The sequence below is a fragment of the Crocodylus porosus genome, unplaced genomic scaffold (assembly GCF_001723895.1).
Source record: "Crocodylus porosus isolate Cpor-Errol unplaced genomic scaffold, CroPor_comp1, whole genome shotgun sequence".
In the NCBI taxonomy this organism is placed as follows: domain Eukaryota; kingdom Metazoa; phylum Chordata; order Crocodylia; family Crocodylidae; genus Crocodylus; species Crocodylus porosus.
This window is the reverse complement of record NW_017728911.1, coordinates 11,469,156-11,485,340: the sequence shown is the minus strand read 5'-3', so window position 1 is coordinate 11,485,340 and position 16,185 is coordinate 11,469,156. Positions and strand designations below refer to the sequence as shown.

Genomic DNA, 16,185 nt, shown 5'->3' with positions numbered 1-16,185 from the left:
TGTGCATGCAAAGCTCTTTGAGAAGCTCGGAGGGAAAAGTGATTTTTATACTCTGTAAGCATGATATACATTTTACAAATGCTGCATTTACAGCATTCAGTCTTGGAACAGATGATAAAACCACCCCCCTCGCTATAGGGTCCTCAATATTAAAACATGAAGGCAGATAATAGCAATGTTTAGGGACAATGGTTACTTAACTACCCGGTTTGGTCCTGCCCAAACTCAATGTTCTTAAAGGAGAGAGAGAGAGAGAGAGAGAGAGAGAGAGAGAGAGAGAGAGAGAAAATACCGGTCATGTTTTTTTGCCACATCCCCTACGTAGTGAGGGAAAAAAACCTTCTGAGTTACTTAACCTAGCATAACCTAAGTGCAGGCAGGTAGGGTTGTACAAGGCAGCATCCCACCGACACTGTCTTTAATAGGGAGAGAGGCTGGTCACAGCACTGACGATCCCAGTGGGGGGTATCCATATTAAAGATGAGGGCAGCTTAGTCTTTTCTGTTTTGATCAAATTAAGCCGAGTGCTCAGATTCCTGGCAAACTGCCAACCCAGCCTTTGCTCAGGCAATGTTTGGGTGCCAATGATGCAAGCCTTCTAATTTGATTCTCCTGTACATTAGACAGGCGCGCAGGGCCACCTTCTCCTCTCGCCTGCAGCTGTGTAACTTCATCATTATGCTGATATCAAATGCATGTGTAATCAAGGGGAGAATTCAGGTCACTGACTGCTTTCTACTACAACAAAAAGCATTAAAAGGGTCAAACAAAAAGCAAACATCATTATGAAATGGAAACATTTAGGTGCTGCTTTAGTACAAACCTTTCTGTCATGCCTCTCCCATTTCAGAGGCTACAGGTGAAGTCAAATTTGTTTTGCTCTAGAAGGGGAGAAAAATCACAATTTTTCTCCCTCAGAGAGCTTTTGCAAGGAATTCAAAAATTTGAACCTTTACATAGATGAACAGCCAAGCGTTATACTTATGTTTTCTGAGGCTATGTGAAATGATCCACAAAACATCAGCTTAGGCAGACAATGGTTTTTCATATCAGGAACTATAGTCTCCTCAAAACATTTTGTTGCCATGGTTACTCTTACCCACCATTTACCTAATTGCTTTACTCCCTTTCCTGCTCCTTTTCATTACGGGTTTCTGTCACACAGACACTTAGCAAAGAATTGTAACTTTCAAGAACACCGTCTTTAAAAACTCCATGTGCTGCAAACAACCATACAAAGCAGACAGTTTTACAGCAAAACATAATTATGAAGGCTATAGCAGACTACAGCAATTTACAGTCATGGTTAAATGAGGAGTTGGGGACAGAGGCTGCATCCAGTTAAGTGACTCTCAGTCCCCAGAGAGCCATAACTTTAAGGCTGTTTGGAACATGGTGGCTTTTACCTACGCCATATGTTCCACAGTGCAAATGCGCATCAGCCATTTAGATTCCCTTGGTACAGTACACGCATTCAGGTAATGGGAAGTAAAATAGACTGATCAAAAACCAGCATGTTCATGCAAGAAAAACAAATTGTCATGATCATGCTTTGCAAGAAAAAACCTAAAGACACGGTCCCCTAACAAACTAAGGAATCCTAGCCCTAATAAGAAGATAGGTATTAAATGGACAATTATACTGTATTTCAGTACAAGGCAGGTTTCTCCATATCCAAGCAATCACTTTATAAATGATTGCAGTTATTTATACACAAACTGATAATCACTAAAGGTGAATATAATTTTCATTGATCCAAAAAAAAAAAAAAAAGCGGGGGGGACGGTAGAGGAACTGTATAGAAACACCCTGAATACAGGCTGGAAAAAATATTCACCTTTAGGCACCTAGGCTGACTTGATTTCCTGAAGTCATCAATGAAGTATAAACTCCCATTGAAGTCAATGTTCAGCACCTCTTAAAATCAGGCCACTCATTTTATTAGGCCAAATACATTTTCAGGGTCCTTACTTCAGGAGTTGAAATTTGAAAATTTTGGTTGCAATACATACAACTTCCTACATTTTAGAAACTGTTTGGAGTTGTGATTTAGGTATGCATTAGTTACAGTTTTCTGTTTTTGCAAAATTTCTCAGATATTGATATGTATGGCATGAAATATTATAAAGAAATAAAATCTGAATAATTTAAGCTGATATGCAAATTGAGTGTCAGTGTACATACATTGGAAAGCAATATATAAGATACAATTTACCAGTTAGAAGTTGACATCTCTACAATATAGAGTGATTTTCTCCATGCATAGCTAATTATTACACTGGCTTTGAAATCTTGTTTTATTTATTTGTTAGGATTAATAATTCATTAATACAATTTTTGAAAGCCCAAATAAATCTACTGTGGTGGATTCAAAATGAGTTATGAATCTCAGCTCAACAGTCTGTGCAGAAGGCTTTTTCATTTGGGGAAAAAAAACCTCCAGGTAAATTTATGACACTGAAGCTCCTTATAAAAGAGGGCATGAGTTTAAGTCAAGAGAATGCAAGGGAAGGAGTAGTACTGTACCAAAATATATAAACACAAATTTAAAGCTTTTCAATAAAAAAACATTTGTATATTCCAACTTTCAACAGACACTGGAGTGCACAACAGACAAAAAGCAGTCAGAATTTAGGAGAACATTTACAAAGCTTTCTTTTCATGATTAATGTCTACCAGTATTTCTGAAGTTAACCTATTAAAATGACAACCCTGTTTATAATAAAGGCGCAAAATATTGCTCTGTAGCATATTTTGAAAATAATATAAAAATAATTTCTATATTACAGTTTAAACTTGGCTTGTAAAATTCCAACATAATACAGCCTTAAATCTACAAACAGAACACACTTACAAACACCTTTCTTCTTTTAACAATATACTATTTTTAGTCATATATACAGGAAATTAATGTGCAAATTAAATTTAAAAATAGTATAGTTTACTGCAATAATTCAAAGTCTATGCTCTATACTATTTGGCGATACTCCATGAAAGTTGCCATCATTTGAAACAAATATACCTGTAAATACACTGAAAGAGACTTAAAATGGACTGTGCTGAAAAGCCTCTTACAATGAAGGTCAATTAGTTTCTGGGTCTTGGTCTATTTCCATCCGGAACTGAATGTTTAATGATGCATAAAATATTCCAAATGTGATGAAGAAATGATTCCTTATTCAGGATTGAGAGGTGTGCAAAGTCCTGTCCACTACTCCTCAGGCAAAATTCTCACAGGTTCCCTGATGAACTCTGCCTAAGGAAGATGAGGAGGCATTTGATCTAAAGGGGCCAAATTTTAGACCTTGATGCCACAGACATCACCATGTTTACCAATTTTCTGCACTGAAGCAGGCTCACTGATGTCAGGGAGACTATTACTGTGCATCATAAGGCTGAGCGTGTGTCTAACCATTTGCAGGATTAGGGACATTAAGGACAACGTTTTGGCAGCCCAGCTTGCATGCATTATTTGATATGAACACTTTCTGCACAAGACTAAAACAAACCTAGATGCAATCACGCATTACAGATGAACAAAGGCTGCTGTTGTCCTAGCAGATTGTTCTGATCTCCATTTAGGCAGCTTGTCTCAGCAAGCAATTAATCAGCTTCAGGCTATGCTAAGTAGCCCCTCAACACTTCTTACAACATGAAAGGCTGCTGTCATCATGGACTCTTGTGCGTTTAAGGGAACTCCCAAGCCTTGACCTGGTCTAGAAGAAGTTCTTAATAAACAAGCATCACAAAACATGCTTGACGAGAATCTCTTTTTAGAACCTTTTTGCACATTATCTTCTAAGTGAATGTGGAAGAGCAGCCTATTAACTGTTAGAGAAAGCCTGGTCACACTTTATATTGAATGGTGCATTTATAAGCAGTTTATAAAGCTTAATACATTATTGATAGTTAATCAATGGTGAGTATATCTAACATACACTGCAATAATCTGTGACACTCTCCTCTGGATGAGCTTATTGCCATTGACAAAACAAGCTGCCTATCTCTGAAATGTACTTATAACAGCCATTGCTCCTCTAGTAGCCCTTTATATGCTGCTTAGGAATGGAACTTCAATGTAAAGTGCGACTGAGACTTATGAATTATAGGTCTTTTTCTTTTTTACCATGAACAGACCTTTGAATCAGACAGAATTGATGAACAAGAGAAAACACTTGCCTAAGAAGTATTTTGTTTAAAGAGTTTAGAGTAAAAGTAGCTACATATTAAAAACATCTAAACAATACCTACTTCCTCTAACCTACATTTCTCCTATGAAGACATTTTTGCATTTGCATGTAGCTTTTTTTGTTAAAAGTGGGGCTTTACCCTTGAGAAGTGGACAATAACGTATTTAAATAATATATTTTCTCTCGTTCAACACACACCTTTTCCCCACAAATACAGCTTCTGGAAATTGGTGTGTGCCTTGAATGTGAGAAAGTACAGTAAGAGCAATTTCTGCTGCTTATCAACATGCGATCCACAGGGAGCAGGCTCAGCTCCCTAGCTGCTGCTACTCAGTTACTGCAAGGAAAGATTTTCCCCCCTTCATTCTGCCTTTCAAAAATAAGGTGTGTATCATATTCTGGGGCACACTATGTGAGAAAATACAACATTTTCTCATGGCTTCAAGCTCCACGTGTACACCACAATTTTCTCAAAACTGCAAGTTACATTTAAAAGAAGGAGTTCTGGCTTGAGGTAAAGAAATCACGGGCTGACATGTGGAGCTGCCGTATCATGGACAGAGAGCACAAAATTAAAATCAGATAGGTAAAATATTTCACTGGTAGCAGAGCCACCATCAGCTAGCACCTGGGATCGAAGGGGAAGCCTCCAGAAATCTAAACAGCCAAGAGCTTTAACAGACACATACTTTCTTGTGGATTGAGCAGAGTGGGGCACGCAATACTCATCGATCTGGGACTTATGCTTGTTCCAGAATCAGAGACAGCAAAAGGGTTGACAAATATACTACTCAAGCAAAAGAACAGCAAAAAATGAAGCCAATGGTTATTCTCCTTATCTAATTCCTTGGTGTGCATTTCATGTTATTGCTGATGGACACAAGCCACAAGCTGCATCCACAATAACGTTTGTAATATTGACTCTCTGCTGTAAGCTCAATAGAGCAGGCACTATATTTAATTGTTTGCACTGTATAGTGCCAAACAGTGTCTGTGTTAAATAAATCATAGCAGTGAATGGGATTACAGTCTGATTTCTGTTCAGGAATAAGGAAGGAAAAACTGTGGGGACACATAAATGGATTAAAGAACGTTTTGACAGTGGAGAGAGAAGATTTAGCAAGCAATGGCCAATTTCAAAATAATCTCTTTAAGAGCTGTCAAATGTAAAATGGTTAGGAGTAGAAAGGGGTGCTGGGAAAAAGTTTTTAAAACCGTCCTGAGTAAATTAATCATGGAGTATCAAGGATGGGCTGCTGAGGAAAGGGACTCCTGTTTAATTGTGCCTATCATGATTACAATATGACAGGTTTACTCTAAAGACTTTAAGAAACATATTCTTATTGATAAGAATCATGGAAACTTATCAAGAATTTTCCAGACATGACAGAGAGAACTTTAGAATAATTCTGATACACTTCTGTGACTATTCAGCCAGGCAATTCAATGTGGAAAATATTCTAAATTAAGGCGTTAATCTGTTCAGTAATGCGAAAAAGTTATCACTTGTATAAATGTTGATTTTTCTGTAAAATTTTTCCCACCTCCTTTTAGGTGTACTGCGTCCTAAAACTTTCTATAGGCAAAATTAGTTTATTTAAAGGTTTAAACAAGCAAAAGATGTAGTTGTTATGTGTGTGCTGTTACCATACTTCTTACCCAGAAATGTCACAGCTGAATGAAATGGACTGGTATCCATTTCTGCCAATTTGTCATGCTTAGGTTTATAAAGAAGCATTTCTAGGCATTTCAAATGCTACTGCTATTCTAAGGCTCTGAACATTCTTTACTATTTCTTTCTTTTATTCAATGCGTTTCTGTCCCTTCTAGTTTCTGTCTCTTCCATCATAACAAACACAGTCAAGCATGCTCAATTTGCTTTAACATGATCTAAAAATCACAGATTTCTTTGGCAATGAGAACTATATGTAATCACCACAGCTAAGTGAAAAAGAACACTGCAGATCAGTGAGGACATGATTTCAAGAAACTTGCACACCTTAGGGAGGAATCATACAAAGGGAGTTTGAACAATTCATTAAGTCTGATAACATGTCCCATTCATGAAAAATGGATGCAAGTTCAATAACATTCACCATATGTTCCAAAGACGGCTGAACTCATGAAATGCAGGTCTGGATTCATTAAGGAGCTAGTCAGGTATTGCCCACCAGTTTTTTGTAAATTCTTTTTGTCTTTGTGTGGTTAAGTCTCTGATTCAACAAAGCATTTAAGTATGTGCTTAACTTTAACCAGCTGCCAGCATCCCACTGAATGAATGGGATACCAGTAAACGTTACTTGTTTTCTTGAGAAGAATGGAGTTAAGTATGAGTGTAAGTTATTGGCTAAATCAGGGTTTTAGAGAACGTCTCTGTATTTGCATGAAAGCTAATTGAGAGGTACTTCACTTCAGCTAAATATTATTTGGTATGTGAGATGAAAATTAGGGTCTAAGCCTCTTGTGGCCTGGGAAAAATGCTATTCAATATTTGAATAAAACTGGACTCGTGATCCTGACCGTGGCAGAGAATCACAATTAGCAGAGCTGTTAAGGAAATGACCCTTCAACAAAAATGTAGGTGGATAGAGAGTCATTGTTTTCTTACAAATGCAACTGCACTAACAACTCCAATTTTATTTATTTGCATTGTTTGGTGGCAAAAAATGCAAATCATATAGTCAGAAAAACTTGTAAAAATAGACCCCACAAATCTACCCAGACAGTATGTGCGATCCCATTTATCTGTTGTCACAAACGCTCAAAATTGTATTTTCAAAAGAAGGAGTAGTGTCATAAACGCTTATTGAAATATCAGGACATGAAGATGTGTAAATCGACAGCTGAAAGAGTATTCATGCTGGAATTTCACAGCCATTTTGGAAGCTCCTTGTGGGGGGGGTGTTATTCAGTACAGACAACTCAAACAATAGTTGTTGCCAACAGAATGGAAGTAATGTGTAGATGAAATTAGACAGAATTAGTTTTGCGAAGACCACTATCTTGTAATTTTGGTGAATTAACAAATTATTAAAAATTGAGGTCAGATCATGGCTAGAGAAAATTAAATTAATGTTACATATTACCTCTGCTGAACAGTTTAGCCAGCTCTGGATTATTCCACAAATTTCTGGTTGGTTAGTGGATTCATATGCCAAGATTATTGGATGGTGTACAACAGACACCATATTTTTCCCCACAACATTCAAAATTTGTTTGGATATCAACAAACAAAAACAGCCCAAATGTCACTTTCCTGAAAGAGCCAAACAAAATCCAACAGAAACTATGGCTATAAAGACAGAGACCACATGAGTCCAGACCTTCAGTCACATGCTCCAAAGAGACTGCATTTCAGACTAAAATGAATACAAAGGGTTTAAAAGAAAGAAATGTGTTGCTACGTTAAAAAATAAGCAGTGTGCAAAATTACTTCCCTTCCGAGAAAGGGTCATGAAAAATGTTGTCATTACTGAGAAAAAAATACTACTGGCATTATGATGGCTCTACAATTTCAAATGTATCAGAGGCAGATGCTATGCTATGACAATGCCACATTGCCAACATTATGACTTTTCCCTATCATTCTACTACCTGAGTGATGTCAGTGTAAATTCAGGCACCATTAGTAAATTTTTGACCAAACGTATTCACAGCACTGACAAAGGAGTAAACAACCTTTCAGCTCACCCAGCGTATGTAAAAAAAAGACACTGACAAAATGGAAAATAATACATTTTTATGATAAATTAATCTTCTTATTTCTGCATTGACCTGAAAAAGCGACAAACTAGACATTATGTACCATCATTCCCTTTTTAGGATTCCTTTTTCTATAATCCATCACTATTTACTTCATATGTAAGAAAAGAGTGAACCTAAGCAGTCAGGGAAGGATCCTGACAGTCCTCAATGCCTATGTCCCTTACTTTCTCTCTCCCTGCGCTTTAACTCCTCTTTGTAGCAGTATGAACAATAATTTTCCGTTTCAGGACGACCATAAAAGGAACAGTTCTCCTTCTTGCAGCGGTTCTGCTGCATGGAATAAATAGGGCAAACTGTGCTTCTGCCTCGATTTTTATCATTGTTCAACCAGGTCTGAGGTGCCTCCTCATCAGCATATTCTAAGCAGTCTCTAATATCACCGGTATTAAACCCATTTGTATATGTCTGCGACTTATGTTCAGTAGGCATAGTGTAGCTCAGCGATTCTACTGTGTTCACGGTGCGGATACCTGCTATCCGGGCTGGGCTATAGCTCTGTGAAGACAGTGATCTATTCTGTTGGGGATAAGTGGCACAGGTTTTTAAGGTGCCAACCACTGGCTTATAGGTATCATCTTGGAAGCTTGATGGCTTGGAGTTGACATCATGCAAATGGATAACGCTTTGCCTTTGAACAGGTGGAGTATGGCTATAGTGGGCAGATACTGGAATGGGTCCACTTTTCTTAGCACCATTACTAGGTGAAGAAAATGACCCAGGAGTGGGACTAGTGCGATCTTTAAACTTTAAAACCAGTTGAGTTGTATGGCTTTGAGGCAAGACTGGTGATGCCCTGTCCTGAGGAGATGTTTCCAACTTTTCTTTTGAATATGCTTCTTGTTCCAGCTTCCTGCTGGATGACCCATTGAGTGAAGCCTTTTTCTCAGCCTCCTTTCTCTTCTGTTCCTGCTCTGCATTGAAGCGCTCTTGGGCACTGGTCAAGTAGTAACCTATCATCTCCTCGTGGAACTGATGTCTATGGCTGGTCAGTAGGAGGCCAGCAAAAATAAACTTGCGTTCACCTTGCATGGCAGCTCTCAAAATGTTGAGGCTGAGCTTCACATCAGTGCTGTACTTCCATGGGTCAGACTGTTTGTCAGAGAGGGACTTCGAGTTCATTTTTTCAACGGGTGAGTTGCTTGCTTTGTCAGTAGGAGATGGAGTTGTCTTTTCAGATGGAGAAGTGCTTGCAGACTGTCCTGACTCCTCCTTGCTCCCTTTGCGGGACTTAGACTTCTTCTCTTTGACTCTGTCTATGATGTCACCATTCTTCCCGTTTCCTGAATTTGCTCTGCTCATCTTGCCATGCACCAGCCCCCCGAGCCCACCCATATTCTTTTTCAGCTTAATTCCTAGGGTTTTACTGAGGCTTCCAAGCTTATTGGCAACTGAATCCGTCCTATTTTTGTCTTTATCCTTCCTTTGTTTCTCCTTTTCTTTTTCTTTACCATTTTTGCCATTATTGCCATTGGAATTACTACAGATGGAGTCTCGGTCTGAGTCCATTGAATCAGCCAGAGACTGAACATCTTCCCCTGCTGAAGCAGTTGGAGATTCAGGCTGAGCCAAAGGGGCCTGTTGAAGGAAGGTAATTAAAATTAGATACAATTAAATGATTTTGCATATGGAATAACTTAACAACAGCAGCAGCAGCAGCAACACCACCTCTGCTTTGATTTTTTCTTTAGACTGGCAAAATCACTGCTTTTATTTTTGTAAATTTAATTAACCTTTTCATTGTATAGGCCCAACACAGTTCACACTAGTCTTCTGCCTCCCCTGAACAGATGTTGCCAGTCGTATTTAACTCTGGGACTCCACTGATGACAGACACCATATATACTAGAAACTCAGCTGAGACCACAAACTCATTTCATTTGTAACCCCAGGAATAAAAATAAACTTCCAAAGTTAAAAAGAAACCAGTCTAACCTGTCTGTATAAACTCTGAAAAAGGGTTCACTTGGTCGATCATTTGCTAAGAGATGCGAGTGGCATAAGTGCCCTTTGCACTCAAAGACTACAGTGGGTATTGAGTGTGCTGAGCATCAAGCCTCACACATCCACCAACACAAACACAAAATATTTAATTAATGAGAACTGCTGAGTAAAATTCACTCCTATGCAGAGAACTGGAACGGGGCTTATACATCAATTCAGTACTCTAATTAAAGCTTGTGATGAGCTTCTGCACAGGGATGGAATTCAGAGAGGAAGAGCTGCACCTCTACCGGGGAATTACTATGTGCATCTTGCTTACCCACTCAAAATCAACTCATCAATAGGTAGTTTTTTATGACCTTGGCTGTTCAGAAAAGTGCAACTGAAATGTAGTTACACTCTCAGTTGAGTGATTTAATATATTATAGCTTGCTGGCTCTCCTTTTCTGATATAAAGAACAGATGCTCATATAAACAACAGAAACAGCCACAGAACTTTTGAGTTATATATGTACATGCTTATCCTTTATATTACTGAAACACTAAATACTGGAAGCAAGAAATAGTACGATTTAACTTTTATTTCATCAAGCAATAGAGCAGGGGTGGCGCTGGGGGGAGGGTTTTGGGGGGGCTATAGCCAGTCCAAAATTCACCTTAGCACCCCCATAGCCACCCCTCCCAGTGCTGCCCCTGTCAGAGCCCCCTGCCTCCCCACTGGGCTGCTGCTACTCGCCCCGCACAGCTGAGCCTGCCCCGCTCCTGCCCACAGAGGCAGAGTGCCTTAAGTGGTTATTGTTAAAAAAACCAAATAAGTATGTTAGCCGGAAGATGTATATAGCACAGCCCTCCCCCACAATTTTCTGTCTAGTCTACCTCAGCCCTCACACCAGGAAGAGGCTGGTGCCACCCCTACACTAGAAGTAAAACTTTGCTGACTTTGAAATCAGTAGGATATTTGCCACAGATTTCTGTGCACCCAGGATTTCTCTTTAGGAGTTTGCTTCATTGCAAAGTTCAACCAAGTTCATAACCATTTCACAAAACAACGTCCATCCTTTGCTGTCAAGGAATGAAAAGGCATTGAAAGTTTTTCAGCCCCAGCAATACTAATGGCACTGCAGACAGGTTAACACAGTGGCAGAAAAAAGGCAAATCTGTTATGAGGGAGGTAATCTCAAAGTAAGTAGACAGACTGCAGGTGGGACTATGGGGATCTGTCACTGCATAGGGTTGTCAGAGACTGTGGGGGATTAATTGGACATGGTAGATGAAAGAGATAAGAGAAAGAGACTTGTTTGTAGTGGGAACCATCAGAGGGTGCTTAGACCAATGAAGAGAACTGAGAAGGAAAGAAATTTGAGCTCTGAGGAGACAGAACATCATGGATAGGAAAAGGAAGGATCAGAGTCTGAGGGCAAAAGTCATGCCTTGGCTAGTTTGCATTTCTGTTGTGCTCTACTTGACTTGTATTACTTCAAGGGCTTAGATTGCTCCATCACCAGAAAAGAACATAACAACCAGGTATGTTCACAAACTACTAAAGCAGAGTTCAAAAGCCTTGCCAAGCATGAGGACCAAAGGCTGCATCTTCTCCAACAAGACATTGCAAAAAGGATATAGACTACATCACCAGATTAGGAACTTTAGTACAAGGTAAACAGTAAAGTTCCTTAGTCCTTTTCTGCATCACTGGGGAGACTCAGCCTAGAACCATTTCTAGGTTGTTATCTGGCTTCTTATTATAGATAGAGATGTGGACACCTTTCGATCACCAGAGATGTTCACCAATGCACCATGTGACAAGTGAACACCTTTGCAGTGCTCCCTTCTACGAAACCTGTGGATGTTCAATTTTCTCTAGCCCCTTTTCCCCTTCCATGATTTCCTGGATCTTTTAAAATTTCTCGCACAAAAACAGGTAAGGGAAATTCTGCACAAATTTAACTTTTTACATTCTTAAAAACCCTTGCCATTTTCTCCACACTCTCAATTCCTCTCCTCATCCCATCTCTCTGTCACCATCAGCTACCATTAACTAACCAATAACTAACCCCCACTTCATTCTATGTAAGTTGCATAGGAGTGTTGTATCGCTGCGTCCATGCTGGCACCCTAGGTCTGCAAAAACTCCATCCTCCCATAGTGCCAGGCTACCAATTTGGCAACGACTTGTAGCTTTTCAAGCACCTTTTAGTGAAAATGTGAAGCCAGGAGTTTTTAGTGTGTATAAAAGAAATGGGGTCAAATTTGGCTCTTGGTGCTGAAAGGGCAGATGAACTTCCTGGGACATAATGGGGGAGAGTGGGGTGGGGAGTCTAAATAGTTCAGGAGAACATTAAATATGTGAAAGTGGGTCTTCGGCAAGAAGCAAAGAAAAATAATTTCATTATGGCAGAAGAAAAGCTGTTGTCACCTCATCTCTACTGCTCTCTTACCTTTCCACAAGAAGCTGCTTTTCAGCATGAAGCACTTATTGTAAAAGGGACCAGGCAACTGTTTTATAGAAGGCTTTAAAAAAGTAGACGGAAAATGTACATGTCTAATCCCAATCTCACTGAACTCCAACAAGCCTTGGGCCTCTTCAACTGCTCCATTCTTCAGGTGGTTGTACACAGTTAGGCAAACCCTACATCCTACCCTGTCAGCATACACTTGACTCTAGACCAGGTGCCTCATGTTGTTTAGACAAATGGAGGTTTACCCGTGTTTCAGATGGTATGCGTATCCAAGTTACATTCATGTAGCTGTGCAGAAGATTAAGCTTTGCCTCCAGAGACAGAATCAAACTGAGGAAGAAAAAGAAAGAGGAAAGAAAACAGATTGATTAATTAGTTTAAAAACTTATATCTGAGGAAAGTTGATGCTTATATTTACCAAGAGAAAAGCTGTTCAGAGCAACCATAACTCATATCACAGTAACAGAATTGAGACCCACCCAGCTTTTTTTCCCCCTCAAATCAGGAGAGAACACGAACAAAGTCCTCTGTATTAGCAAGTGCCACGATATATCTATATCTATATATAACTATTTCTGCAGGTTCAAGACCCTGTACTATTAATTTTAGAGTCACAGTGAGGTCTTACTTGGCCAGTCTGGTGTTATCATTGTCATCTTTCCCCCACTCCCAGTCTTTCCCAGGATCAACCGCAAAGTGCAAAGGCAGTAACTTGTGTTCTGAGTCAGTCAAAGGGATCACCGCTGAAGGAAAGAAGAAATCAGGAGAGAAGAAATGGATTTAGCTGGAAAAAACAGCAGGAGAAGCAATAGACTGAAGGAAAGGGCCAGAAGGGGAACATGATGAAAAAGCATCTAACACTTTAAAAAATCTCTGAAATGCTTATAACTTCAGAAAATCCTCACTAATGAGGCCTTGCAGCCTTCCACATCTGCACCAGAGTCTCAGGCATGGGTAGATCCAGGATTTTGGAAAGGGCATCCAGGAGCAGTGACCTGTGCTGCAGGGGTGGCTACCCCTTGGCTCCGAGTCTCCCTGCTGGGGGGGTAGAGCATCCTTCAGGAGCAGTGGTCAGAGCCTTTTTTTTTTTAATGTCCTTCGAGCAGGTAAGAGTCTTTCTTCCTTCCTCCCTTCTCATCCATTGTCCATGGCATGTCCTCCCCTGCCATTCTCTCCTTCCTTCCTTAACCACCACTGTCCCTGCTGCTGTTCCCAGCTGACCCAGGAGTGTGGGGACCCCAGAGCCACTCCTGTCCTGTTGCTGTATGTGGAGCCAGAGTCAACTAGAGACAGCAGGGGCAGCAAGCAGATTCCCACCCACTGCACTTGATCTCAGGCTGGCAGGGATCATAAGGGATCTTCCTGCTGCTACTGCTATTCCTGGCTGAGCCTGACTCCAGGAGAGAGAGGCTGGAGTGGGTACAGGAAGTGCTTTGGAGCTTTCCCTCAATTCCTGCCTCCCAGAGCTTTCCCTCAATTCCTGCCTCCCGGGGAAGCCAGAGACAGCAACGAGTCTGGGAGAAGTGCAGCTGAGGATAGAGGGGAAGGGAGGACAGTATTTTTGCAGTGGGAACATTTGGCAGATCCTTCTTTGCGACAGAGTCCAGGGATCTGCAGTCACTTCTGCTGGAAGAGAGAGGAAAATATATCTTTTTGTTCCCTGACCTGATTTGAAATCAGATTCTTACTTGCTTTCAGGACTTAAAAAAAAAAAAAGTCCCTGCCCATTGCTTCTCCATGGTGGTTGACTGAATGGAGAGGTGAACCTGTGCCACTGCACCCCACCTGGATCTGCCTCTGTCATCAGGTATTGTATTTGTTGGAAAACTATAGACTGTGCACAATCATACCCAGAGTCTGATTGACATGAATGAGGCAAATGGCATGAGCCAAGATGCAGTAAAAGTTGTTGGATCAGCTTCTTAGGCTGTGTCTACTTTAGACAGTTGTACTGTTTTAACTATACTGGTAGACTGGTATAGTTAAAGCTGTACCACCCCCTACTGTACATATACAATGAAATTAGCTAAAAGAGGAAAGGAAGAGGAGTTATATCAATGTAAAAAAAAAAAAATAAAGTATGTCACAGCATAACCATGCTCACGTAAGGGTTTTGTCAGTAAAATTATGTCTATAACAATATTCACATCCAAAATATAAAGAGCTGTGCCTAGATAAATGCCATGTTCAGACCAGGGCTGGCTGCAATTCTGAGCAGGGATCCCAACATTTTGTAATGCACAATGTCCCTCTACAGTGATATCCTACATTGTAATATTGAAAATAGCTAAAATAAATGACAGTCACTCTAGCAACTAGCTCCACAAGAAAAGTACTTTCACAAACAGGTCCTCATGTGTGTATATAAAAATGTACATGTGTGAATCATGGTTTTCATTTTTCACCCTTAATGTAAAAGTACTGTGGTTTGATAAAAGCATTATACATAGAAACAGAAAGGAAAGAGCAAGTCAGAAGATTTGGACTCAGGTAAAAAAAAAACAATTAGGATATTTAAGAGTCTGAGGCACAGCCCACAGCATACATGCAACGGCATGGTAATTCAAGGACCGGGTCAGGTCCACTGAAAGGATCGGGCCATCTCCATTGCTTTCCTATTTTTGCTAGTTCAAGTTAGCGTTAGTCTCCAGCATGAGGTATGATAGCTCTGCTGTTTATTTAGCAAGGCAAAGATAAGTTTTACAGATTTGTATAGGCCTATTTTATATAAAGGAAGTTTTATAGATTAACTGCTTTCTTCATCACCACAAACAAGCCAAGAATAATGGAATAGAAATCTTAACTAACACTGAAATCTTTCTTTCATTTCATTAAAAAACAGAAAAAACTGTGGGGTTGGACAGGGACTCTTTTTTTTTTTTTTTTTTTTAAAGAATTCTGTAGTTTACTATTGCTCCAGTGACAATCAATCAGGAAACGAGATTTTCCATAACACAGGCATAAATGACTTATTGTGGGTATTCAACCAAAGCCAAAGGGCAAAGGAACTCTGAAACCCATGGCAATGAATAATTCAGAGGTTATTACCTGTGCTGTAAACAATACTTAACTGTTATTTTCCAGCAGCACAAAAATATATTATCAGCTCTAGAAGACAGAGCTTTTCTGGCTAAGTGCTATTCATTACAGATCAAAACACAGGATATACTCTACCTTTTTAATAATCAAGCTGAAATAACTATAAAAGTGTGTTTGATTGGGATATTTCTGATAATGACTCTATTAGAAAGCTAAACTTCTTTGATCTTAATTTTCTACAGAGAAGGTGGGGGTGGAACAACAAAATGCTGTACATTTTTTGTGCAAACATTGCCCCCTAATGACTAGCAAAAAGTACTATTTCTTCGCATTTTTCCAGGTTTCTTTTGTGCAAAATATGAAAAACTGCAGGATATTAACTAATTTTCACTACAGATGCTGCTATTACATTCAGGTATGGATCAATGTGTTGCTAGACACTTTCAACTCTTTGAAGAAAGTATGTTTGGAAAGCAAGTACAGCATCTGATTTTTCAGTTTAAAATCAGAAAAGTTCTGCATTATAGTCACCAACTTATTGCTTATTAGAAAGTTCTAAAAAGTATCAAATAACAGCTGGAAGCAATTATTAAGGCTTGATTATGACCTCCCATGCACTGGGGTAATACAGGGGCTCACTTTAGAGGAACAAAAATGACAGATTCATTGTGGGGGATTAATTGGACATGGCAGATGAAAGAGATAAGTGAAAATAAAACCAAGTCCCTCTTTTTGAGCATCACTTCAGGTACTAAAAGGAATGTGTAGTCATAATGTTTGCTATGCAAATT

General features: G+C 39.6%; 1 protein-coding gene across 3 annotated transcripts in view; it reads right to left on the bottom strand.

The window, feature by feature from the left end:
* Window positions 1-657: 657 nt before the first annotated feature.
* OTUD7A (OTU deubiquitinase 7A) overlaps window positions 658-16,185 on the bottom strand; it is a 217,214-nt gene continuing 201,686 nt past the window's right edge. For all 3 annotated transcript variants that reach the window (XM_019533429.1, XM_019533428.1, XM_019533430.1), the window contains exons 11-13: window positions 12,984-13,098; window positions 12,601-12,685; window positions 658-9,530 (exon numbers count right to left, since the gene is read on the bottom strand). In XM_019533429.1, coding sequence (XP_019388974.1) covers window positions 8,100-9,530; window positions 12,601-12,685; window positions 12,984-13,098 — 1,631 coding nt within the window. In that variant the 3' untranslated portion in view covers window positions 658-8,099. The remainder of the gene's footprint in view (window positions 9,531-12,600; window positions 12,686-12,983; window positions 13,099-16,185) is intronic.